General features: G+C 40.0%; 1 protein-coding gene across 1 annotated transcript in view; it reads right to left on the bottom strand.

Annotated features, from left to right (window-relative positions):
* Positions 1-5,641: 5,641 nt before the first annotated feature.
* Positions 5,642-26,490, bottom strand: part of TTC29 (tetratricopeptide repeat domain 29) — a gene marked incomplete at both ends in the record, with an annotated part of 123,919 nt that continues 103,070 nt past the window's right edge. Inside the window, 2 exon segments of the mRNA XM_084267037.1 lie at positions 5,642-5,701; positions 5,703-5,728. Coding sequence (XP_084123163.1) covers positions 5,642-5,701; positions 5,703-5,728 — 86 coding nt within the window.

The raw sequence follows: 26,490 nt of genomic DNA, 5'->3' as shown, positions 1-26,490 counted from the left end.
TCTACCTCTGTATCTGGATGTGGCCCACATCTGGGGCTAGGCGTGCCAGTTCGGAAAGCTGAAGGATGCTGCCTCCCAGAGACAAGGACTACCTCTCTCCACTCTGTTTGAGGTGGGAGGTTTCAGTCCTAGAAGAAATGAGCTGGAGAACAGGGGGCTGGTGGGACAGCTTGAGACTTCCCCTGATCTGGCGATCCTACCAACTTCTTACCCATTGAGACTGATTCCTCCAAGCCAACAGGTGGGAATGAATCTGGAACTCCTTTTGTCCATCCCGCAGATGAGCCAAGGCTAATCAGCAGGCTTTCAATTAAAGGCACACACACCCCTTTTTCTATTTTTCCTCCTCTGTTAAATGGGCTTGAGAGCTCACTTGGGCTTTTTTTTCCTGATGTTTTAAAAAACAAAACATTAAATATTTAGAAAGAAGTCTATCTCCTAGGGTTAAATCCTCCCCCTCTACTCTGCCCTGGTCAGGCCTCACCTGGAGTACTGTATCCAGCTCTGGGCTCCCTGATACAAAAAAGACAGGAATCTCCTAGAAAGAGTCCAGTGAAGGGCTACGAGGATGATGAAGGGCCTGGAGCATCTCCCCTGTGAGGCAAGGCTGAGTGAGCTGGGGCTGTTCAGCCTGGAGAAAAGAAGCCTGAGAAGGGATCTGATCCGTGTTTATAAATATCTGAAGGGTGGGACACAGGGGGACATGGGCAGCCTCTTCTCAGTGTCTGTGGGGACAGGACAAGGGGCCATGGCCTCAAGTTGGAGCAGGGGAACTTCTGCACCAATCTGCATAAGAACATCTTCCCAGTGACGGTGAGGGAGCCCTGGGACAGGCTGCCCAGGGGGTGTGGAGTCTCCTTCTCTGGAGAGATTCCAGCCCTGTCTGGACACCGACCTGTGTGACCTGTCCTAGGGACCCTGCTTTGGCAGGGGGCTGGACCTGATGATCTCTGGAGGTCCCTTCCAACCCCTACAATTCTGTGACACTCTTGGCAATGCACTTTACCATCGTAGCTGCTGGTCTCCTTCCTGCTCAGCACCACTCTTCAGGGATATGCCAAAGGAAGACTCACACATGGAAATATTCATTAACATGTTTATTTGTTTGCTTTCAGAGATGGCACACACATTCTGTCTACTTGTAAGCACAGCTGTGGCAAATGCAGAGATACTATGCTGTCATGCAAGGCACAGTTTTTTGGGAAAAAAAAAATCATCCTCATTCCCTTCTTTCTAGGAGCTGTCTTTAGAAATACTTGGCTGAATCTCAGGACAAAGTCCTTGACGTACACCACTTCTGAAGGCTGATGAGTGCTCACCTGGTGTAATAGCTGAATCTCACAGAACTCCTCAAGACTCTAACCTATTTCTTGCATTTTTACATGTATATTATTGTCTCTTCCAGTTCTACTTTTTTCCTAGCAGGAAACTAAAGTGTGGCTTTAGTAATGCCTATCATCAATCTTATTTATTCCACCTATTTCCAGGTAATTATATATAGTGTACTTCTTAGTCTATATTCGGATGGCCTATTTAGAGATGAATGGATTCCTTCCAGAATGGCAATGACCTTTCTGTGACTCAAACATTAATTTTCTAAATGGTTTCACAGGTGAAATACCTTATATATCACCATAATTAACAAGATATACCCTATTAATGTTCAGAAAACATGCTTTTCATAATTATAAACAGAATCCTTTCTGAGGTACAACCTTCCCCTCTGCTACCAATTGTCAGTCAACAACATCTGATGCATTCCTAGTGAAGCCTACTAAAACCCTGTTCAAAAAGCAGTCTTAGGTGCCAGCCCTATGTATCTTCGACACCCACAAGACGTAGGTTTTAGAGACATCAACGTTACACTTCAGAACTACTCAGAGATTCATCTACTATACATGTTTCAAGCCAGACAACTGGCATGATAGGCTAAACTGATTTACCTGCTTTCCTAAGTTCATTAAAGTCACTGAAGAACCTGCAACTGCAATTCATACTCTCTTACAAGTCCTCCTTTCTGATTGCAAAGTCTTAAAGGTCGAGGGATTAGAGGCTTTCTGGAAAAACCTGGAGGAAGGATTGCAATGATAATGAACCAAGCAGAGTGTTCTGTATGAGGAGCTCCTTCAAGAAATTTGCACATCTCTTATGTAAACAGACAGAGGATGAAAGTTGTGTTCTACTAATCTGACCTCAGCAGATCTTAGGAGCAGGACTACATCTGATCACCAAGGGCAAGTGATGTCAGAAGCAGCACTGGTGTTTCACTAAGTGGTGGTTGTTCTTCAAAGGAGCCCCTGCAGCCAGGTGTCAGTGAGCACCATGCTTTCAGGTGGATTGTGTGAGGCATTGCACCGAGACCTGCCCATGACCCATGGAGCTCTGACTGCTTCTAATAGCCAAGAGGTTTATTCCAGCATCCTGCCCAAAGCCTAACGTTCTGCCTAACCTCCTTGTCCCAATAATTAGAAGGGGAAAGCAACACCTTTGTTTTCCCACTGAAAATGTCCACAAGGAGCAGAACAATGCCTGCATTCTGCCAGACAGAAAGTTACTCATCAGACAAATTGTCACTGGGATGGGAGGTAGGTACATCTGGCTCAAAACCCATATTTTTCTCCTGGAGCTTCCTGATTCTGAAGAACACAACTCGCATTTAGAAGCATCTACTTGCATTTATCATTTACAGAATGGCAAAAGTTCCTTTATTTTTATTAAAAGCTTTACCACAGGAGTCAGACTGCCAAGGGTCATGTGGGGAACCCACTGCCAAGAATTTCATGGGCTCAAAATGGGAGACAAGTCTCCACACATGCTCCAAAATCTGTGCTTCAGTTTGTTTGTCGAATGCATCTACTTGCATTTATCATTTACAGAATGATACAAGTTGCATTGTTTTTATTAAAAGCCTTGTGATTCAAAAGTACTGTTAAAAGCATGGAAGAGCTAATGCTCTAGAGGATTAATTTGTGACCATTTTTTCACAAGCACACAGAAGTTATCACTTAGCCATGTATGCAGATTGCTGAAAAATAGCCATGATCATAGAAGCTATTTAATATAACTGCATAATAACTTTTGGGACACCTAAACAGACTGCTCAGTTACTGTAGAGACGTACTAGAGGTTCAAAACCCTTAAGAATTTAGAAACTTACCCTTGAAAAATTGATAATTGTCTCTTCCAGAACGTCTGCTTGGTTTATTTTATATAGGTTTTTTAATTTTATATATATATTTTTTTTTACTACAAAGGATAAAATCAAATATGCCATTTCATTCAACACTATTCTGAGAAAAGGCATTCCAAATATTTAAAACCAGCAACCTCTTAGAAGCAGTCCTGAATATTAGAAGAGTTTGCAGATTAATGTGATTTTCAGATATTACTTGCAAAGTTGTGCTGTTTTATAACCTTTTTTTTTTGGTATTTCCTACCCTCATTGTAGTGGACAGGAATGGTTGGACTTGATCTTAAAGGTCTTTCCCAACCTACTAATTTTGTGATTCTATATCAATACCATTAAAACATTAAGGATAAACTAGATATTCTCATTATTTATATTTACTTCATGGTCCTGTTTCTCTTCCTGGTTTTCATGAAACATTTACCTCTTGAATAAAGAGATTTTTATGCTTGTGAGCATGCATAGCTGCAGGTAGGAACATTCCTATCTAACTTTTCAGTTTTGTAAAACCATTCTAAATGCAGGTTGTTGCCATAAGCTTCATGTTCAGGCAATGAGGGCCTCTAAATGAAATAATAAAATTATTGAGCTATTTGTAGTTACAGTGCATGTACACAGCACCTTGATCAAAAACAGTTCAGTAAGACCTTGCAGCTAATGATACGTTTTTACCACAGTTTCACAGGGAGAAATCCTATTGTCACATGTCAACCAGTTACTCAAGTTGCAATCCTGAAGAAAACCAGTGAATTGACTTATTACTACAGCAAAAGCTATTGCTTGCTCAAAGACTGTCTTAAAAACTGCTTATGGGTCTAATGGACCTTGCTGCGAACTCTGAATCTGGAAACCCTCGCTTAGAGAAAGGAACGGTTGACCGTTTGGGTTATGCAGTTTGAAAGAGGAGGTTTCCTCATATATGAAATTAATAAAGCTTGCATTGATCTTCCTAAATAAAATTCAGGACTGCCAAGTCTGGTTTTATATGTATTTTGCAAAGTGATAACCACCAGCTTCCGTCCTCTGTCTCTTCTTTGGACCAATAGTGATGGTAGCTGGAAAATGTCCTCCCAGGACTCCGTGGAGACCACAGGAGTCATACTGCTGTGGGTGATGTGGGGAACCCACAGCTAAGAATATCATCAGCTCAAGATGGGAGACAATTCTCCACTTACACTCCAAAAATCTGTGCTTCAGTTTATTGATGGAAAAGAACCTAGGCAGAACCTTATGTTTACCTGATTGCCTGAATGAACACATAGTTAGCTTTGTTAAAAGGGGAATTTCAGGTTCAATTCTGAAAATGTGACATACAGGTATTCTGCCAGATGCATTTTTGTTATTAAATATAGTTGTTTCAGCCAAGCCTATAGATTGATGTTGCACTTGAGACACTCGGTGGCACTTGAAATTCTTTGATCGTACAGGCTTCTGATGGTTTCATGAGTGTGCTCAACCAGATCTTAAACAAACTCTAGTTGTGTTTTGGGTCCAACCTGTGCTATAGATTAGATCAAAATTGCACCACAGTGTGGCACACAGGCTGGATCTGTTCTATTCAAGTCACAGTTGAACCACGACATGGGTGCTGAAATCACCAATAGTCTTATGAGTAAGGGCATCAAGCTTGTAGCTTGCTTTTTCTGAAAGGGACAATAACCTGGGATCTAAAGAAAAGTCTCCAGACACATTTAGAACCTGATCTTACAAGGTATGGAGCATCTTGGATTCCCATTCAGTAGGCATAAAGGATATTAAATATCTTAACAGGAGGATCTTGACACTTTGGAAGAAAATAAGCATTAGGAGCACAAAGGGCAAGCTTTCTGTTTTATGCTACTCTCTTTTGTATTTATTTCAATGACACCAGTTATTTTTGATAAAAGCAAGCAATACATATCAAAGCCACAACTGAGGCATAAAGGAACTTCAGAGCTTTCAGAGATTTCTACTGCGCTCCCATTTAAATGACAAAATTCCATCTGAAATTCCTACTTTCTTGTGTGGCTCTTCAAGGATCTTCCTGTATTCATCCTACATCTATCAGCTTCTCTGTAAGTAAGCAGGCATCCTCTATAATAACAAAAAACCCAAACCAAATTAAAAAAATATAGTAAATCTCCTAAGTTTATATATATATGCTTTGATATCTACATGTTTTATATTTGAGTTCATCTGCTTAATAGACTCGTTTCTGTCTCAAAGGCTTATTTCTGCAAATTAAAAGCATTTACATGATCAAAGGCAATTAAATTCTAAAACTGGGAAAAGCAAGTAAAGAAATCTGAAGGAAGGTGAATTTATTCATTTATGAGCAGGAAAGAGATTGTTATTTGGACAAAAGTCAGCCAGAGATGATGTACAATCGCTTGTCAAAATCAGGTTACATATTGATACCGATTACAGTTTGCAAAAAAAAAATCAGCATATTGGTATAAAGACTATGGATTAAGGTCAAATACCATACCAGGAAGGATCTAGAACTGGTGTCTTTGGAAGTGGCTCACAGGGGCTTTGAAGCACTTGTTTCTCTATCAAGTTCTGTTATTAAAAAGAAAAAAAAAGTGTATTAGTGCTTTAGAATCCTTAATGGTAAAACAGCCTAAAAGGTTTATGTGAAAAACATGTAAAAAGTCGTGAGAGAAGGGAATCTAAGCCACATCAGATCAAATCCTAGAAATACTGAACTGACAGGGATTTCTGTTTGTATTACTTGCACTCCTGTGCAAGAGTTCTCAAACCAGCTGGTTTCACAGGGTAGGGCCAGGTGGGGACCCAACAAGGCAGCTGCCTGTGTGAGAAGATGATGGCACAGGCAGCACCAAAGGATGGCAGGCAGCAAGAAGGCTATCCGGGGCAAGAAGTGCAGGAAGCAAGAGCAGGGTGAAGAGTTTGGATCAGTAGGGCTGCCACCTCTCAGAAGGGTCCTCCTAATGGGATGTGACCAAAAGAGCAGGTGGCTGGGGGGCAAGGACTTCACCCTGCAGCTTTTGGCAGCCACACGCTTCCTTCGCTCCGGTGACCTGTGATGCTCATCCTTGTTCCTTCCCTGCTCCATTTCTGCACCATTTCTGCTCTGTTCCCAGTGACTCCCCAGCAACTTACTTCCCTCTGCCTAGTTACAACCACACCATCCTTGGGGGATTGTTTCCTATTTTGGGAACTACTGATCTGGTTCACCTCCTCAAATGAAGAAAGTGCACATATATCTAGTCGGCGCCTGACATCTATTTGTCAAATCTATTCTCCAAGGCCTCTGATGAAGGCCATTTCACAACATCCCTAATCTCTCTGTTCCAGTGCTTCACAGTCTTATAGCTCAGTTTCTTCCCTAATACTTAAGATAAATATTTATTGCAAATTAAGCTGGTTTTTTTTTTTTCCTTGTTCTACCTTTGGTAGACACGAAGAGCAAAGGAACACTGTCATCATTTATAATAACTCCTTAAGCTTGAGAGACTATCTTCCTCCCTCTAATCTCATCTTTTAGAGGCTAAGCAAATGTAGTCTCTTCAATATTTGCAAGGAACTCATGTCTTCTGACCTCTGCATATTTCTTGGCTGGATCCTCCTCCATTTGTCACTATGTCTTGGTACTGCGATGCCTATAACTGAACTCTGTCTTTTAGGCACAGCAGTACCAATGGTGCTTATATGGCATCTTAATCTAATTCATGTCCAAAATAAACACATTAATCCAGTCCTGTCAGAGATGAAAAATAACATTCAAAGCAGTGACTCTGCTGGCACAACGTTTGGGACAGATGCAAACCACACAGATCACTCAAAGACTCAATAAAATTCATTTCATCATATCATAGGTGGTTATTAAGTGCAATTGCTAACTAGGACATTGCCCACAGTTGTATACAAGTAAGAATAGGATGAGTAAGTCTATGAAGAATATCTGAGAATTAGCATATGAAGTCTCATTTTGTAGGAGGGCCATACCTAACCTAGTGGTTTACTCTCAATTTAACCACATCATTATCCCAGGAAACATTTTCTGAAACAAAGCCTGAAGTACATCAATGGCAATTCCTTCACTAATAGATGTCTAAACAGAAAAACCCCAAAACTAATAAAAACCTAATTGCATACACGGGGCTTTGCTCGTGGCCATGCAGTCTATAACCTATATACTCAGTTTGGCTTAGGAACTGAAACATCCTGAAGCAGCTGAGCGCCCCATGAAATTCTGGATCACTAACAAGGCGTCTGGAACACCCCAGTTTCACATCAGGGGAAGCACTATCCCTCTTGCCAAGAGAAAGAAGTGGTGCAAGACAGGTGAGTGACTCAAGCCCTCAGTGTGACTAAGTACATACAGCAACATAAGTATTTTTGCCAGAAAATACACATAAAAGTGTGTCTCTGGCAGCAGTGCATCTTACATACAGTGAGACACATGAAAAACGGTGGGGATGTGTTCATGACGGACAGGGAATTAGAGCATAAATTGCTTCTCTCATGCACCTTTTGGCCTTTTGCCTTCACACTTGGACACCAAGCTATTATTGTCTGATTAGCAGTTCTGCCCTCCCAGCAAATATGAAGCATATCAAGGATAACTGATGAATACTGAGCCATAAATGTTTTCTTGGCATTTGCTCGGCCTGTGCTGTTCGGGAACAATAAAACCATCTCATATTCATAATGATAATACATATATACCACCACAGATCACACCATCAAGCATCCTCCTTCTATCTTATTGTGTTGTACAAAATGCAGGGATGAACGTTAATATGTATTAATAGCATGTAAATATAATTAATCATAATAGGATGTTCCTGACATATTATCACTGCTGTTGATAAAATATAATTAAAATTGTCTGGTCAAATTTTCAGTGCAGCTAGGAGCAGCGGCTCTGTTCTCACTGTTTCTGTGTGTCTATTGAAAGATGGTTATACTTCTAAAAACATCATTATGTTGAAGGGAGCACACAAACAGGAGGGGAATCAACTTTTAAAAAGGGTAGACAATGGCAGGACAAGGGGGAATGGATTGAAGCTGAAGGAAGGAAAGTTTAAATTAGATATTAGGGGGAAGTTCTTTACAGAGAGAGTGGTGAGGTGCTGGAACAGGCTGCCCAGAGAGGTGGTGGATGCCCCGTCCCTGGGGGTGTTCAAGGCCAGGCTGGATGGGGCCCTGGGCAACCTTGTGTAGATCCAGGCCTGGAGGTTGGCAGCCCTGCCTGTGGCAGGGGAGTTGGAGCTCTATGATCCTTGGGGTCCCTCCCAAGCCAGACCATTCTATGATTCTACTGAAAGATTGTTGTATTTCTGAAAATGTCATTATTTCATCGTGTTCCTGGGAGCAAGCGAGGCAGACCTGCTAGTCTGTTACACACTATAATTAATGAAAAGTCATACACACAAACAAAAGCCACACCTATAAAGACTGAAGTTAAAATGATCGCTAACTCTAGAGAGGGGTGGGAATTTTAGGCACGCTTGTGTTCCTCAGCTTGCATGCCTATGTGATGGGAAAACACTAAAATCCAAGTCTTGCATCGTTCAGCGACTGCTGAACCTTATTAAACAATAAACACTGAAAAGCTCCACGAACTTATGGAGAATCACAAGAGGACTAATTGTTTTGGGAAGCTGAAACTGGTTTGAGAAAAAAAAAAAAAAAGGCAGTATTCTGAGGAAATGACAAAAGCAAGAATGAAAGCAGCATACCAGTGACCCAGAAACCATTTTTCACTGTTTCTTCCAATAAAAGAATAAAGTAGGATGTACTGAAAGTAGCAGGTCATGGGCTTGGAGACCAAGGAAGGCGATCTCTTTGCACTACCAGCTCACCCTTGGAACTCCCTGCTGCAGGATGGTCAGGATTCTCTAATTTTCTACAGGCTCAAGAAGTCACATAGAAAATAAATAGGAGGAAAGTCCATACTCTTTCCTAGTCTTCCACTATAGCTGACTTGCCTAAGTGGCATAAGATCCAATAATACACCACCTCAAACAAAAGACAGCAACAACTTGGTTAGCTTTCCATGCTTATTTAGGTACACATATGCAAACAAGACCGTATTTCTAACTGCTGTTCATGTGAGGTTGCACACACAAGAGTAGTAATACAAGGTGATTTACCTGCTTTTATTACATCCATTTTCCTGTACTACAAGTAATTCCATCTAGTCAGACTCATTATTAGCCAACACTGTATTTCTGTCACAGAATGGACAGAGAGAAAGCAAGCCTCTCTCACCCTACCCTTCACACCATGACTTGGCAGGGCCTGCTAGGCCACTGTGTTGGCCTAATGCAGACAATGAGACATAACCCATAACTGTAATTTAAAAGTTATTTACATTTTTAAAGATCACACAGCTGTTTTCAGTTATATAACCTGTAGAATGATGTAATGGAGCAGGAATAAAAGGTACAGCAGTGTCGGGGAAGGCAGCAGGCCTGCCAGCATCCTGACTCTCCTCACAGAAGACATAGGTCCTGACAATATCCTTGTGTTCCCATGAGAGAGGAAAGTTACTCATGCTGAGAAGATTTTGATAATCACATTGTCAAAACGCAGCGGCCTTGAAGACAGGGGTACAGACTGCCCTAAACCAAGAAGGACTTATGGGAAGGTACTTGGGAGTAACTAAATATGTTAAGAACCAGCCATAAGATAGTCAAAACACCAGGTGTGCAGATGTTTTTAAACATCAAAGGTAAGCATATCTTATAGCTAAACACTTAGTTTAACAGAACTCTTTATAATCACTAGCCAATCAGTGTGGTGTAAACAGTGTGTGTAACCAATTAGCAGCTTTTTAGCTTGCCACATTTGCAGTAACAAATATATAGAATCTGTGTGATTTCACCCAATAAAGAGCGTCACCTAAAATTCATATTGAATTGTGTGTTGCCCATCGCTGGCCTCTGCACAGCAGCAAATAACATGATTGCCAAAAACCACACGTGTCCTACAGTTGTAGAAGATTTTCTTACTTCTCCTCTGTCTTGCTAAATGAAAACGGATGCAATGGCTTTTTAAAAGCAGGTTGGGCCTACGCGTTTAGCCATGCATCCTGCCTAGCTTCCCTCAGAATGGAGGCAGTTGCACTTGGAGATTTTTATGAATATCAAGATTAATGAATTTGTACAATTTGGGCATGCAAAGCATTTTTATCAGGCATATTCCATTTAGAATCAGCAGTAAACCATATATAAGGGTTGTGTCAAAGTTTACTGAATAGGGCCCTTGGTAGCTAATGTAACATTTCTCCAACAAATCAAAGGTATTGTTCTATGCTCACATGAATATACAGTAGCCATTACCTTAAATTTAAAACTCACTGTGAGCAGCAAACACACTGTGGGGATATGAAGGCCATATTGTATCAGTGGAGTCTGCAGAGATTTTCTTCATATGGCTTTGCCCGGTTGAAATATATGTTGCAGTTGAAAGCTAAAGGGATTACTTTTGAATAGTCATCACAAAGGTTGATTATATTCGTATATCATTTAGCTGGACCCTGCAGGCTATTATTCCATTAGCTGCGCTGGCCCTGCACTGTCAAAAAGTTGATCATATAATGTAAAAAGGTTACATGCTCCGTTAAGGTATGTGGAGTAACTTGAACCAGTAATCTTTTAAAAGCACTACAGCTTTGTACTTGAAGGTAGATTGCATTTAAAATAAATACAAGCAAAATGGAATAAATGCAATAAACCTACCTCTGTTTCCTATTTTTTCCTACTTTGAATAGGCAGTATATAATTTGAGTAAGTTAATTGTACCAGGCAAGATGCTGGCTATAGAATATTTTTTTCAGCCTGAAATCTGGAGAACTGTACCTCAAACCAGCTGTGCCTTTGCACAAAGTGCTCCCTGAAATCCTGTTCCTGATAAAAAAGATTTGCTGATTATGTTTCCCTCGCACATACAAACACACACACATTTTCTTCCAGTGCTTAATAAAATGGATCTTCAGACGGTTCCATTATGTGGATGCCTTAATATTATTTTATGCTAAAACATGGACAACACATTAGATTGAAAGCATCTTACTGTTCCACGAGGCAGAGTAATCATGGACTATCCCTAGATAGCAAATGCTCCCATTGGGGAAACAATACCAACAGCACAGGCTAATGAATCACAGAAGTTATTAATCATGGGCATTTGTGAGAGCCACGTATAATAGACATGAACTCTCAAGATTAGAAAGGTTAGAAGGTGGGACCCAGAAAAAGACAGGATGATCATCCAATTGTGTTTTAGAATAAGTTAACGGGCAAGGGTTCTCTTCAATACAATTGCACCCAAGCTGGCTTCTGCTCTTCAGAGCAGGTGGAGAAAGAGAAGGTACAATTTAGCTCTGTTGGCTTAGCTTTCAGATGCTCCTAGGATGATTTGGCAGTAAATAAATAAATAAATGCACACATCCAAGACCCTAAGGGCTTACGGCCTAGTTAGAAACGAGACAGCGCTTCTTTTATTAGACAAAGTTGTTTAATTTAGCTGGTAAAAGCGCGAGTTGGTTCTCTTTCAGTATACAGTATATATTATTCAGGGCAATGAATGAGCCTTTATGAGTACAAATGGGAGCCTTTAATGAACTACGGCAAGCATTGGAGCAGGTAGGTTTCTCTGAATAAAGGCTTCACAGATGGGTAAGTTTATGAATGAGACGCAAGAATGATAAGCTTTTAAAAAGCCTACTCAGACTATAAGGAAAGTGCAAGTTGTTTCTAGTTTGGATGAGGAAGCCTAACAGGAATATGAATTCTTCCCTGCCTAATAACTTCCAGTGTTTACTTATTCATATTCAACAGTCCACAGACAAGTTAATCTTTCTCTCTTGCACAGTTTGGGCATGTGCCAGGCATTGGTACAGAACAACAGAAGTGTCTCTTCATCTGTTTGCTGTGAATGTTATTCTCACAGACTAGCCTATATTGCGTAGCAGCATCTTTTGCACAAGCTGTTTGTTGGGTATCAACTTTAAACAGCAGCTCTATCAGGTCAGATTGGTGACTGTAGAGAAGAAAAAGGGATTTTTCTAGAGGGCAAAGTGTGACACTGTGTATTTCGTGTGCCTGGAAGTTAGAGATACATCACAAAATTTATACACAGATTTTGGTGACACAGAAAACTCAGCTTTGAAAAAACCCCAATCAAATCAGCATGAAGAAACATAAACAAAATAGCAGCCAGTTTTTAGTTTATAGTTTTACCTTTGACGTCAACAAATTTTAGATGAAATCCTTGGCTCGCTCACTCTTGGCTACCCTGTAGAGTTGATGAGGAGACAACATACAAGCAATATAAAATCACTTCCCCTATCTCCATCTCTGCTGAGAGCCATGAGCCATCACTAGAGAGTGAGCCATAGAAGTCTTTATAAAAGGAAATCCTTATCTTGTTCACAGAAGTAGTACTTTATAGTTCTGGAGAACTTTTGACAACATTTAAAAACATATTCCTGCAGGCTTTTCCAAACATACATACACACACACACACACACAGACAAATGATATATGCACAGAAGTTTTTAACATGCATCTTTAGAGTTATGAACAAAAACTAATCTCATTGCAAAGGGAAAATAAACAGCAAGTGAACTGATGGTTCAGACAACATAATAATCGTATCAGCAGCAGTATATTTGTTACCAATTTGTGTGTGGATTTCTCATCACTACCTTCAGTTCAAAGCAAAACAAGGTGTATCAGGTGCTTAGTAAATAAATACAGTACAGTAGATGTGAAAATACAGATTTCGGACATGGTAGAGATTCTAAGACTGATTCATGCCCAAGCTGTACACTGAAAAATTCTTGCTATGCTCTCCCAAATCGGTCTTCGTTCTATAAACCTTTGAAATACTTTGCTTGAGAACCTGCTTTATGCACTTAATATGCAACCTTCTTGTACAACTACACATCAAACCTCCTACCTTATCCTTTGCTCATATAGACATACTGCATTAAGTCTGTTATGTGCTTGTTGTAAAGGGACAATTAAGACCTGTGAGACAGGGGAGCAGGACAGTTCATAACGGCATTATAAAGTCTTGTAAACACTATCTTTGCTATCTTGAGCAAGATATATCACTGAACAGATGAGCTCAGCATTTAAATCACTGGTAGTGTGTGATATTCTGAATACAGCTTGATGTGTTTTCAAAGGATCTGGGTGTCAGAGAGGGTACCCCTTTCTCTGTAATTCTGGTCCCTCAAAAGTATCCCGAAATGAGGGAAAGCTGGAAAGCTCGAATTACTTAAACACCTCCTCTCGCTTAACTATATACCATTAGCATACTGAGGTTCAAATATAGCATCTGACCACTCTGATTAGAAGTATCTCTGATTTTTGTTGGGTTTTTTGCTTTTACCTCTGCATTTTGACATGTAATTTTGTGGAGAGTTTCTTGTTCTACAGATCTTGTTCTTTCTGTTCTGGTTTGGCTCTGCTGCAATACAGCCTCTAACAGCTTGCCTACCCTTCCATAGCTATATGTAAGAGTACTTCTTCGTGGCTGAGACTTCTTTATTTCAGCATCTCCAGCGACTTCTCTGCCTGGTGGCTCACAAACTGTTTTTCATCTGAGGCCTCTATAACGCAAGGGTTTTTTTGCCTGGGAAACTGTCTTCCAAGAGCTTAGCCAAAGGTATCTTCTGGGTACAGAAACTGAAGCCAGTGAAGCAGAGAAAATCCAGTGATGCATCTGCTACAGAGAGAAGGATGCCAGGGAGATTTTTTTTTCTCCTTATCTGACTTTAGCTCTACATTTTCGAATGCATCTCAGGCATGAGTGCATCCTCTTTGGCTAAGGAGATATAGGGGAAGCATCTGGAAGATTATGTTCTTTAAAAAGAAGATACAGAATTCCTTGTGGAAGTATCAGTTTTCTTGTGACTGAGGTTTACTGGGTAGAATATTCTTTGTAGCTGCTAATGTCCTCCTCTAAGGTTGATGCAAAGTGTTCCTACTTCTCTCTCAAAAAGAAACCCAAACCCCAAACCAAAACCAACCATCCAAAACCAGACCCAACACAAAAAAGCTGCTGGAAATCAAGGTCTTGGTTTATGCAGGGTCCTTGCATTCACCTGCAGTAACACCCATATAATGCTATGTGAGATAGCTCTCCCACAGACACTTTCGAGAGCCTTCTTTGTCTCAGCTTTCCTTGCAGATATTTTATCAACAGAGAGAGAGAGATCAGACCTACTTGTCTTCACCAGGCATTGGGGACAATTACTTTTTTTGGTCAGAGCAACACTGAGTGTTGGGTTTCTCCCTTTTAGTTTTTAGGTTTATGGCCACGTTCTTCCAGACAACATGGGACAACTTGAAAAGCCACTACTTGCCTTTTCCATCTTTACAGATAAGTAGAGAACTCCAGCTTTCAGGCCAGCCATCCACTTCTTTTGATGAGAAATAGATTCACATGAAAAAAAGATTACACTGAAAAATGGAAATGGATTTTCTGTTTTATTAGCAGTCAGCATAAGACTTGTGAGCTACTTTAGAAAGTTATAGAACTACAGAGACTTTTACGAACATACCAGTAGAAGCTAGAATTTAAAAATAAATGCTCTGGCTAGTCTGGACCCAATCCTCAAGTGGTGCAACCAACACAGCTTCCCTGAAGTCAGCACGGTTATGTCAGCTTTGCCAAATTGCTTGAAAACAGGTCTTTTTAGAAAATATTTGACATCAGTAATTGTAAATTCACTTTGAATTATGCCATACCCATCACATTGCTTTTTGCTCTAGGAACAGCAGAGCTTAGAAACATCCACCAGGCAAACAAATGCCTCCTCAACTGCACTGACAAGGCTGAGGTGAGAACCACCACCCAACACTCCCAGTGGGGAAGAGAGTTAAGGAGGCTGAAGGGAGGCAGGGAATTCCAGGCCTGAGGGAAAGAGAAATGAGACGTGATCTGGGGTCCTTTGGACCTTCCCCCCAACCACAGTGAAAGGGGAGGAAAGGAAATAGGGTTATTTCTGTGCTGCTGACACCTGTTAGACTGTTAAGGGAAGGTTAAATCCTCAGTTCTGTCCCTCACAAAGGCATCAGTGGAACTGGAGGCAGACACCATTGTAATTACGGCTTGAAATGCCTTCCTAAGACATGGTAACTCATGCAAAGTCACCAGCTGGGAAATAAGGAAAGAATATTTCCTCAGGGCACAAGCCGGAGAGGGATTCTAGCAGATTTCTTTTTCTTTTTTCCCCCAACTCTTCTCACAATCCAGGAAATCTGTTTTGAAATGAACAGAGGTTTCAAAATACCACAATTTCCTCAAATTCAGAGTGAATGTGGAATTTAAGAGGATTTCAGAATCTACTACAGTGGTGGCTGTGCCACCATCTCCTTTGTGGAGGAAGTGAGAATCTCTTTGGAAGTTGGATAAATTCCAAACATTAGGTAGAAGGCTCTGGCCAACAGTAATTTGGTATTTTAAGACCCCACTGTACTCAGGTAGATGTTTGGCACTTTGATAGGAAAGCAGGTCTTCTCGGTAAAAACAACGGCTGGGCAGCTTTCCCCTTAAAATCCATGCCAGAATCTGTATGTTCTGACCTCATCACAAAGCTCTCAAGGAATAATAGATGAAATTTCATGCTATAAATTAGAATAAGACACCCATAGTTGGTGGTTTGAGAGTCTTCAAGCACAGCCTTGTTCCAGCAGAAGGAATACTTCACGCGCACAAATCTTGAAGGCTGCCCTCCTTCCAACAGCAGAACCCTAGTTAGATCCTGGTGTGCAGAATCATTTATCAGGCATAAAGGTAGAGACTGTACTTTGGCTTCTTCTGGGTTCTGTTTAGATTGTAGCTGTTACAACAGCTACAATGGTCTCTTCAGCGAGGTGACAGGAGATGGGACAAGGGGAAATGGCCTCAAGCTGCACCAGGGCAGGGTCAGATCAGATGTTAGGGAAAAGTTCTTCCCTGAAAGAGCTGTCAGGGCCTGGAACAGGCTGCCCAGGGAGAGGGCTGAGTCACCAAGCCTGGATGTGTTTACAAGACGGGTAGATGAGGTACTTAAGGGTATGGTTTAGCATAGGACAGGTACGGTTGGACTTGATCTTAAAGGCCTTTTCCAACCTTGTGATTTTGTGATTACGAACCAGCTAAGAATAATACCTGTGACATGAAAGAATAAAACCCACCAGCCTTTCACAGAGGCTGTACCTGAACCCCATGGAGCGTGCCAGAGCAGCACCAGCCAGGCCAGTGAGCTCAGTAACAGGGATCACCGTATCCTTCACGTGCATCTTCAGTGAACACGCACACCCAGCGTGCACAGAGGGAGCACGGTGGGTCACATGCAAGCCTCTCACGCAGATGGCAGCGGGCTAAGTGTCTTGGAAAGGTTTCCTTGCCTGACTGCAAACCTCTCTGGTGAACTGCTTGCTATGGCTCTATTTAATTCTTAATCTTTGCTTCTCTGTTTAATTCCTAGCTGCTTGAGAGACCTGTTGTAACACAGCAGTTAAAAAAATATTCACATGTACTGTCGGGCCTCCCCAAAGAGCACTAACTTGACACGTAGGCCGTGACAGCTGGGCTTGGACTACTAAGAAATCTAATCCAGGGTTTCCATCATCTCAGTTGTTGCCTTTCTTTCATTACAGTTTGACTCGGCCCCTAATGGATTCAGCTTTATAAAATCAGAAAAAGAGGAAAAGAAAGCAATTTATTCATGTTTCACTAGAGCTCACAGAAGACATGAAATTTCTCTAAAAATGCAAATTATTTTGTGCCACACAAGTGAGACGGGGCAGCTAAAGCTCTTAGAGGAAGGCTCTTTCCCAGGGCTAATGTTTTTATACCCAGTGATTGAATAAATCGATCCCTTTATTATCACATCTCTTTTACTCTCCTTTCTCTTCAGAAGAATGTAGCCAAAGGTACCAAAGAGCCCTTTTTGACTCCAGGAAAATTGATTATGCGTGTTAATTTTGTTTTTAATCCCAGACATATCAAAATAAACACCATAGACATGTGTAGCAGAAATCAATATCTCTTAAGCATCCAGTTGGTAAAAAGAAGGATTTAGTAAGAATCCAAGATGTAAAAGACTAATGTACAAACTAAGCCCTTATTTATGTAATGTGCCTTTATACAAGCTCAATATAAACCTGAAAGAAACTATTTCAGAAGAGCAGAAATGGTTTACTTGCACTGCATCAAAAATGACCCCATAAGACCTCCTTTACTGTGATAGCCCAGATATTTAATGTGAACATATGTTTTTAAAGGATTTCTTGTCTTATGTCCAGTCATTCTTGTTAATTCATGGGACAGCATAGTGCAGATGTGCTCTTTTTTTATGTTACATAAAGCAAAAATTACATTTAACAAGTGTAAGGTTGGTCATAAAAAATAAATAAAAATAGACTCTTAAAAGCTGGGAAATCACAAAGTGAAGCTATCAGTCATTCTTATTGAGAAGGGTGAGGACAATGTGAAATAAAACTTGCACATCTATGAACAGACATTCCTAAAATGCCAGCACTTGGCTGTTATTTCACATTCTCTATAGGTTGCTTTCACTGGCCCAATATTTCTTCCTTTAGGGGAAGCTGCAATGTGCAATTTCAGTAGATGCCTTTTCTGTCACTGACTTCAATTTCAATAGTAATTAGACTAAATATTTTGAACCTATCTGCAAGTTTGTGTACTTGAAAGAACAGGAACGAAGTTGGTGTTAGCTTTTGTGTGTTCTACTTCTGGGTAAGAGCTTGAACTATACATTAGTTTTAACAGCAGAATTCCTCACTGATGTATTTCTTTATTATGCAAATAAAAATAACTTCCACAAAGATTACTTTCCTAATATGAATTCAAATCTAAGTACCAATTTGTGCACTGTATTGATATGTACACTAATCATACTATTCTTACTGTATTTAATTCTATATGGTTTTACTCCTTCCTGAGTGCAGATGAGCAAGCTACACCACTTCAAAAAAGGAACAGTCTCTTTTATTTTTACTGACACTAAAGATCTTCAACCTGCATACATCATTTGTAGCCAAGTACTATTTGCCCCAAAACAACTTCTCAAGTTGTCCCAAGATGGCATATTCAAAGGTTTACTACAAGGAAATTCTAATTGGAAACTACTCTCAGATTTGGTATGGTATAAATTCAAGCCAAGACATGGAACCAAAAGGATTTGGGAGGCAGTGAGGTCAGAGCACAGACAGAAGCTCTTCCTTTGGACCACTCATCACCATTTGACACCACCAAAACTTACTGCCTCACCTCAACAAGATGGATGGAGTCCACAACAGGTCAACAGTGAGACTTCAACACAGTTTGAATCTTTCCCAAAAGCAGGCACTTCTGGAGTAACACAATCCCAGCACAGCCCTCTTTGGAAACTACCTAAATTTAGTGTTTTGTAATAACTGGTACAGCCATGAAGGGAAAAGATCAGATTAGCCAGTACCAAATTCCAGCAACATGAGTTGCACAGACCAAGAGTTGATTTGAAGCACAACCAAATGTCTCATTTTAATGTGTTATTTATGTTCTTGATGATGTTACCTGATTCAGACCAGCATGACTGTATCCTTGGAGGCACATCTGCACATCAGTTAAATCGCCTCTGATTTTTGGTCAGCCTTTCTTACAGCCATTACTCCAACTGTCTAAGTGACGATCAGAAAGAGGAATCATTCTGAATCCTTTTAGGACATCATTAGTGCAGAGATCACTAAGTAAATTGTCCTGTATTAATAGACTTCCCAAATACACATTTTTTGGATATATTTACAGTCACATTCCTGTCTGTAGTTGCAAAAAAAAGCTTCACAATAATTATATGAAACAGCAAGTTTTGTGGGAAATTGCATTTCCTATTTGATGGGAAAAACATGTCACAGAGAGCAGTATTTACAACTCAGTTCCCTGGGAGCTTTTAAGTAATGCTGTAACAAACCAGGTATTTTATTGTAACTTATTCTGAAGTTTAATTACACACATGCACACAGAGGATTTACAAATAAATGAAGACTACAGCTACTGGCATTTTAAATGTAGTTTTAGTAGAGAAGCTTGAATTATGAAATGTGAGAGATTTATTTTGATGAGACCTAAATCTGTTCATGGACAACCAAATTTAGTAAGACAACGTCAATTAATTATTTTGTGTATAATACCTTTGCTGAGCAAATATCTATTCACCAAAAGCAAGGGTAAACAAATAACAGTGTGAGCTGCATAACAAATTAATGGTTCAGGTCTGGACCGAATCCTCACTTTATTAAACTTCATGAGTCTCTTCATTAACCATGGGGGGGGGGGGGGATATTGATACTAAATGGTTGTAATTTTATTAATCTAAACTGAATTTTTCTATTTTTAGCAACCAAACCCTGGTGATTCTAATGAAACTTTTGGTTTTGGTACAGCGAGGTATTTTCTGTAAAGTGTTAGGTCAAGGTGTTTACCTCTCTCTCAAGTCACCGGAGGAATTCAAAATCTCAAAACTATATCTATATTCCATGTCTCCCCAACTATACTAAGATTATGGTTGAATTTCACTTCTAAAAATCTTACATAAAAATAAAGCATGGAGAGAAATGAAAACCACAGTAACTGGATCCCCAGTAATCTTAAAACAGACCATAAAGGACTACTTTGAATATAGGGGAGCTATGACAGGAATCATAAGCTACAAAAGGAATCACAGCTACTCTTCCAAATCTGAATCACTGAATCAGGCATCAAGGAGTGCCTGAGACTCTAATTTTTTTTTTTTTTGGTAATTTTTTTTTGTTCTTTGAATTTTTTCAAACATTTAAGCACATCACGATATCTTAATTCCAGCATACATCCTATACTAGTGAGAAAATGTAATCCAGCCAAACATGTAATAAGCCACCTTCAAAGATAATTTTGAAAAGCTCACACGACATACCACAGAGCACACAATACACCTTCTGAAATTTTTGAGTTAGCAAGCCTAGAACCTTTCAGGATTTCTCTACAAGCAGATCAGCCAAGAGAGCAAAGGATCACAAACTGAATTTTTCATTCCTTTCAAATCCCTGCCCCTCCTTTTTGGGTGACCAGACAAAACTCCTAGATCTAAAATCTTTCCTTCTTTGAGTGCTGATACTTTCTATTGTTTCAGTACATTTATGACTTGTAAATTTTTTCTCTCTCTCCCTTTCTCTCAAGTACCCCAAGACTCATTGGATAGCTTCCTTGAACTATTCCCTCCATTTGTTTCCTCAAATTGGTTCAAATTTTCCCTCCATAGACTGACCAATAACTAATGCAGTGATATTTGCCTAAGTCAGCAGACAACTTACAGCAATGTCCCCTGAGGAGTAAGCTGCTTATTCTGCTCCCAATTTGATAAGGATGTTATCCCTAAATTCAAATAATGACACCTGCTATCAAGCCAAACTTCATCTCTGATTATTTAACTGGTACTGTAAGAAAAGAACTGGAAGTGAAGACTCAATGTCCTCTGAGGAAAGAGCTGCAGGGAAAAGATGGGAGAAAACCCTGAAGACAGCAAAAATGTGAGAAGAAGGGTGAAGAAAGAAAGAGTGGAAATGGTCATGAACAACACAGCAGTTTTTTTCATATGGCTAATGAATAAGACAATACAGAGAAGAAACAGCAAGCTGCTAAAAGTCGTTACCACATAAGGTTATATTCTGCCACTGATGACTGTGGAAACTCCCCCTGAAATTTTCAATATGCAAGCAGGAAGGTACAGACATCTCTAACATATAGCTCTTAATTAAGAGCAGAATCGGGGCCTCTGTAGTTTGACATGCCTGTCAGATTCCTTTGGATAGCACAGGAGAACGTAGCTGTTTTGCAATCACTCTGTATTCTGCTCGTTTGCCGCTGACACAGAAACCTGCTCGCTGTTACAACCCCAGAACATCAACTTGACACCCTCACTGCACCTACAAATAGCTGATGACTACCCATTTTTTAAATTGATCTTTAATGTTAACTTTCACGATGCCAGGATATTGGAGACAATGTTTTAAAAGAGAAAAGCTGAAAGGTTTTGGGGTATAGGTATAATATTACAACATAGTCCATCCCTTTATTTTGCAAGGACCACACAATGATAAGAGACAGCAGGTTTCAGGTACCACAGCTCCACAGATTGTTTTTCTATTTCTATTTGTGTCCTTACAATAAAGTAGTGAGAAAAAAATGCATAACTGCATGCTTTATTTTTTTTCTTCCCCCTGAAAAACACACACACACACACACACACACACACACACACACACACACACACACTAGTTAGAACTCAAGGAATAAAAGATAACAAGAAAAGGGCAAAATGCCTTCTCAGGATGGTGGTCCAGTAAAGATCTACATAAGCATCTTTATTTATATGTCCCAAATTGAAACACCATTGGTGGAGGATTAGAAGAAACTGAGAAATGAATCGGGCAAGAAAGTGGTATTTGCTGAAAAGAGTTAAAGGACATGTACAGAGGTATTACTTAAATAAGCCTCAATACCAGAATAATAGGAAGTACTAAACAAGACATTAATTAAAATCAAGAACATTCCATGGGAGGAAAACCTAGTAAAAACCTGACTTCTATACTAGGCAAATTAGCTACAATTCTAATAAGGGATATAACGATAGATAAGTGAATTAAAATGTTATAATGAGGAGAAGAAATCAAGATAGCTTTTGTAGAGGTCTCATGAGATTATTGTTCTTCTGAGGAACGCATAAGGATCTGGATGAATATTACCTGGTTGATTAGATTCCCAGAGTGCTTCTCTGGATTAATAACTAGTTAAAGGTGGGAAATAAAGGCAAGAATAGACAGATTGATTTTTACTATGAAGACAGATCAGTAGTAAATTCAACAGGGATCCAAGGTGGAATTTGTACAGTTAAACATTAATAAAAGAACATAAATTGTTAGTGAACAGCAAAGTGACAGAATCTACTGCTGATACAAAATTACACAGGGTAATCAAAAATCAAAACTTTAAAGAACTTCAAAAAGATTTTGTGACTGGGCAATAAAGCATCAGATAAATGCAAATGAATGCATATGTGGAAAGCTGCCTTTTATGCCTGGGAGATTGCAACTTTCAGCTTGATAGAAAGATGACTGATGGTGGGATATAAAGAGATGTATGTATTTTCATGAGTGCTGTGAAGGAACGGAGTGAGAAATGACAACTCACTCTTTCTCACAGAGCAGAAATTGAGGGGCAACAAATGTTTTGCTGAAATTGCAAAACAACTGGCTAAGGATGCTATTTTTTCCCCGTGAAATTCAGTGAGGTGCCTTGGCTGCCAGAGTTATGTAACACACTGGACAAATTCACGGACAAGTCCAGGAAAGCTTATTGAGTACAAGGGGATCTACATTCAACAACAACTTCAGAAAATCCCTACCTTGCAGGAGGCTGAAGATGGGGACAGAATGCCAGACAGAAGTACTGCTTCCAAATTTCCTAGACACATTTTTTTCCCTAATATATATCTGCTGCTAGACAGATACCAGGCTAGACAGCCCTTCAATCCAGCTTACTACAGTCATTTTTTCACTACATCCAGCTACTATTAGAAAAGTATGATTTCTGACCGTGAAGATGAGAAGGGTTAACATAAAACACCATATATAAGAACTCTTCCAACTGTTCCCTGTATAAAACCAGACTTAACTTACCTCTGCTATATGTTATCTCAGGGTTTTCATCACTCCCTAAATTGCCTATTTTTGACCACTAAAACTCATTCTTTTAAACTCAACGTTTTCTGAGCATCACGGTCTATGTGGCTTCCACTCAAAAGTTACTAAAAAATGACTGCTTGTGAGTGCTGATCACAGAATCACAGAACCATAGGGGTTGGAAGGGACCTCCAGAGAGCATTGGGTCCAACCCCCCTGCCAAAGCAGAGTCCCTAGCTCATATTGCACAGATAGGCATCCAGACACGTCTTGAATATCTCGACAAAAGGAGACTCCACACCCCCCTGGGCAGCCTGTCCCAGGGCTCTGTCACCCTCACTATGAAGAAGTTCTTCCGCATGTTGGTGCAGAACTTCCTTTGCTCCAGCTTGAGGCCATCGCCCCTTCTCCTGTCCCCACAGACACTGAGAAGAGGCTGATCTTTTCAGCATATTGAATCACTATTTTTACTTGCAAATACAACAGTAATTCACCTGTTGTGCTAACACAAAAGGCATTCAGACTGTTCTTATACCGATTTTATCTATGATAGAACATAACAGTAAAGACTGGACATTAAACTATTACACTAATGCTCTACCTGAGAGCTAGATCCCTTCCTTTACATACTAAAATTGGGAACACAGTACTGAGAACTAAAAATCCCAACCCAAGTGCTGATATTTAAAAACCAAGGCACCATTTCCAAGAGCGAGTGGAGTTTACAGGCTGGTCTTCAGCCTGCAGATCATCCACAGCAGCCCTGTGGGAGGACAGTTTTTATAAATAAAATATTTGTGAACAGCGGTAGTCACAGCATTATTACAAAGTCCAAAAAAAGAAAGATATCAAAGGGCACTGTTGCATGTGTTGAGCAACAAGTCTGCATTTTCCTTCCCCCTGAACAGCTGTATGCTTCTATACGATGCCCAGGAAAAGAAAGAATTTTTGAGGTAGTTTAAAATACAATGCAGGACACATTTTTATTTTCAAAACTAGCAATAATACTTTTGTCTATACATGGAATTAACCTTACCTGCTGATTTAGCTATGGTTGTTACCATTTCTTGCATGTTGTGCATCCGACTGAGGGTGTATTCTGAAACCATTAGCTATCCCCCTAACTCTTTTTTCAGTGTCAGAGTGAAAGGCTAGGGCAAACGATGAGGAAACCTTTTAAAAAACAGGAAACAATGCCCTTGAATTTGGCAAACCCCTGTGCTATCCAGGCCCTCACACACACAAAAGCTCCCTCATTCCTGACAGAGTGACCTGAAGCAATTGTGGCAGGACCATGGATACTGGCGACGGGCAAAGAAGTCCTCAGGAAAATGAATCGTGTTCTAGTCCATATCATCTCCTCACAGAGCTCTGCCAACAGCTGCAGAACTGGCAATGAGCATCAATCTTCATGCTTTCAATTATTTTTTATCTCTTGTCCTCTTCTGTGAGGGACTTTGACCCACGAAGGAAGCTCTGGCCTACGCAGCCATGGGAAATAGTCCTCAGAGAAAAGCTTTTAATTGACATGTTGTTAGCAAGACTGCACAGTAGTTTGCAACATGTCTTGAGGCTTGATTGTTCAAGTAACTTGGGAGCCACCCTGACTCCGTGTTTACGTGGGATGAGCCCAATTCCTAAGCCTTCACTGCAGAAGTGGGGAGGATCTAGGTGGGTACGGGCTTCGTGTTTTAAGCAAAATAAGGGCCTCAGGATTCAGGTTATACCATGGCAGTGAAAAACCTTTCCTCTTATGCTGTTCTTTCCACTATTGAACCAACTCAATTTGTAGAAACTTGTGTTTAAATGGAAATGCTAAATAATTACCAGATAAAAAGTTTGTAATACATTTATCATTTATACTGTGTGGGGGGGTGGGGGGGACTTGAAGTGATAGATTGGAAACCTGCATAAATGTATGAAAACAAGTCCATCAAAGCCCAGCACGAAGTATATGCCAGCAATGAGTCTGCCAGGCACAGAGGCAGCAGTACAAGGCAATGTGCAATCCCAGTTCTTTGTAAACAGAGCACTACACCGAGTTGATTAACGTGAAAAGCATGGATGATCCAAGAGCACACACAGGGATTAAATATTACTACAAAAACCTGCTCATAATTCAGTAAAACCTGGCAGGATTTGTAATCCTTTAAAGTACTGTCACTGCATCACAGTGCAGACCTTCAGAGATGCTATCACTGGGACAAATACAAATATCTGTATTGATCTCACTGTTTCCTCCCACAAAATGTCATTAGCTTCAATCAAAGACTGTAAAATATAGCTGAGCCTCGACTTTACATGACCACCAAGCAGAAGCCTTATGGGTAGCAGCTATTTATGACAAAATTTGATGGCAATCTGAGACTTTTAGGGTAACACATCATGCAAATAGGAACTCTTGAAAGACTAGAGACTTGCATGCAGATTTGGGTCAGATTTTTCCAAAGAATCTCTGGATCTCATGAAATTATTGGTACAACAATACATTAAAAAAAAAAATCTATTTTTTTCTGCTCTACTAATGTTCAGCTTGGCTCTTAGCTGTTACTGTCCACAACTCAGCATGGCAGTGTTGATCAAAGAAGATAGGACATTAATTCCTTAATACAATGTAATTCTTATTTTATTTATTCATAGGACGGACCTACCACCAGCTCACAAAAAAAAAAGGACTGTCTCCTGGTTTTTGCAACTCATGTGTGCTGACAAGGCTATCCCTTCTGGCTTCTATGATGTGTTTTTATAAAACTGCTATGTCCATCCTCCAGTACTCACTATATCTTCAGAACAAACCTCTCCAAGAAGCTTCCAATGCAGATTTTGTTTTCTGCAATAATTTCAGTGTTGCAATAGGATCCATGCAGAACATTCCTGGATTATATTATCTGAGCTGAGGGTCAAAGCTGCCTTGTATTCCTTTGGGTAGGATGTGGGAGTTTGAGAAGACTTTAGCTGAGCATCATCCCTAAACACTTTTAATTACCCCCCCCCCCCTTTTTTAAAAACAAAAAACCAAACCACAGACTAGTGCCTGTTGTTCCCCTTTCACTTACCCTATCTTTGGTGTAGTATAGTATACATAATTTAAATAACCAGGGAATCTCTCTGGGCTCAAAACCACCTGCTGGCTTATATTAGCTAATTAATGGTGATTTATCCAAGTTACTAATTTCAGTGGAGCCGATTGCCTTTAGGAATTTTGAGAACGTTGTAAGAATTTTGATTATAATTATGCTTATTTGATGGGCAGTCTACTTAAAATACTAAAAAAAAAATAAAACCGCCTGCCAGCTGATTTTTAATAGTGCCAAATAAATGACTTTATGTTGTTTTCTACCAGAGATCATGTATTCAGGTAGTTTGTTTACTCTGCTACTCAATTTCATCTTTGTCTGGCTCCCTATCATTTCCTCTTTTATATTAGGGGTTATTTGCCTAGCTTTGAAACAATGACTGCATGAAAAATAGTACTGATCTTGAACCTGCAGAGCTTAATCATTTTCACAAAAACTAATATAGCAGATTCATTTCAGCCAAACTTCTCTGTCATGCTGACCTGATTCCCAGGGCCTGAAAGTGTGAATTTAATGGTGGTACAACGTCTGAAGTAAGAATATAATAGAAACC

The sequence above is a fragment of the Gallinula chloropus genome (genome assembly GCF_964237585.1).
Source record: "Gallinula chloropus genome assembly, chromosome: 7".
Taxonomy (NCBI): domain Eukaryota; kingdom Metazoa; phylum Chordata; class Aves; order Gruiformes; family Rallidae; genus Gallinula; species Gallinula chloropus.
The sequence above is the reverse complement of the archived record's forward strand: the minus strand, read 5'-3'. Positions and strand labels throughout refer to the sequence as shown.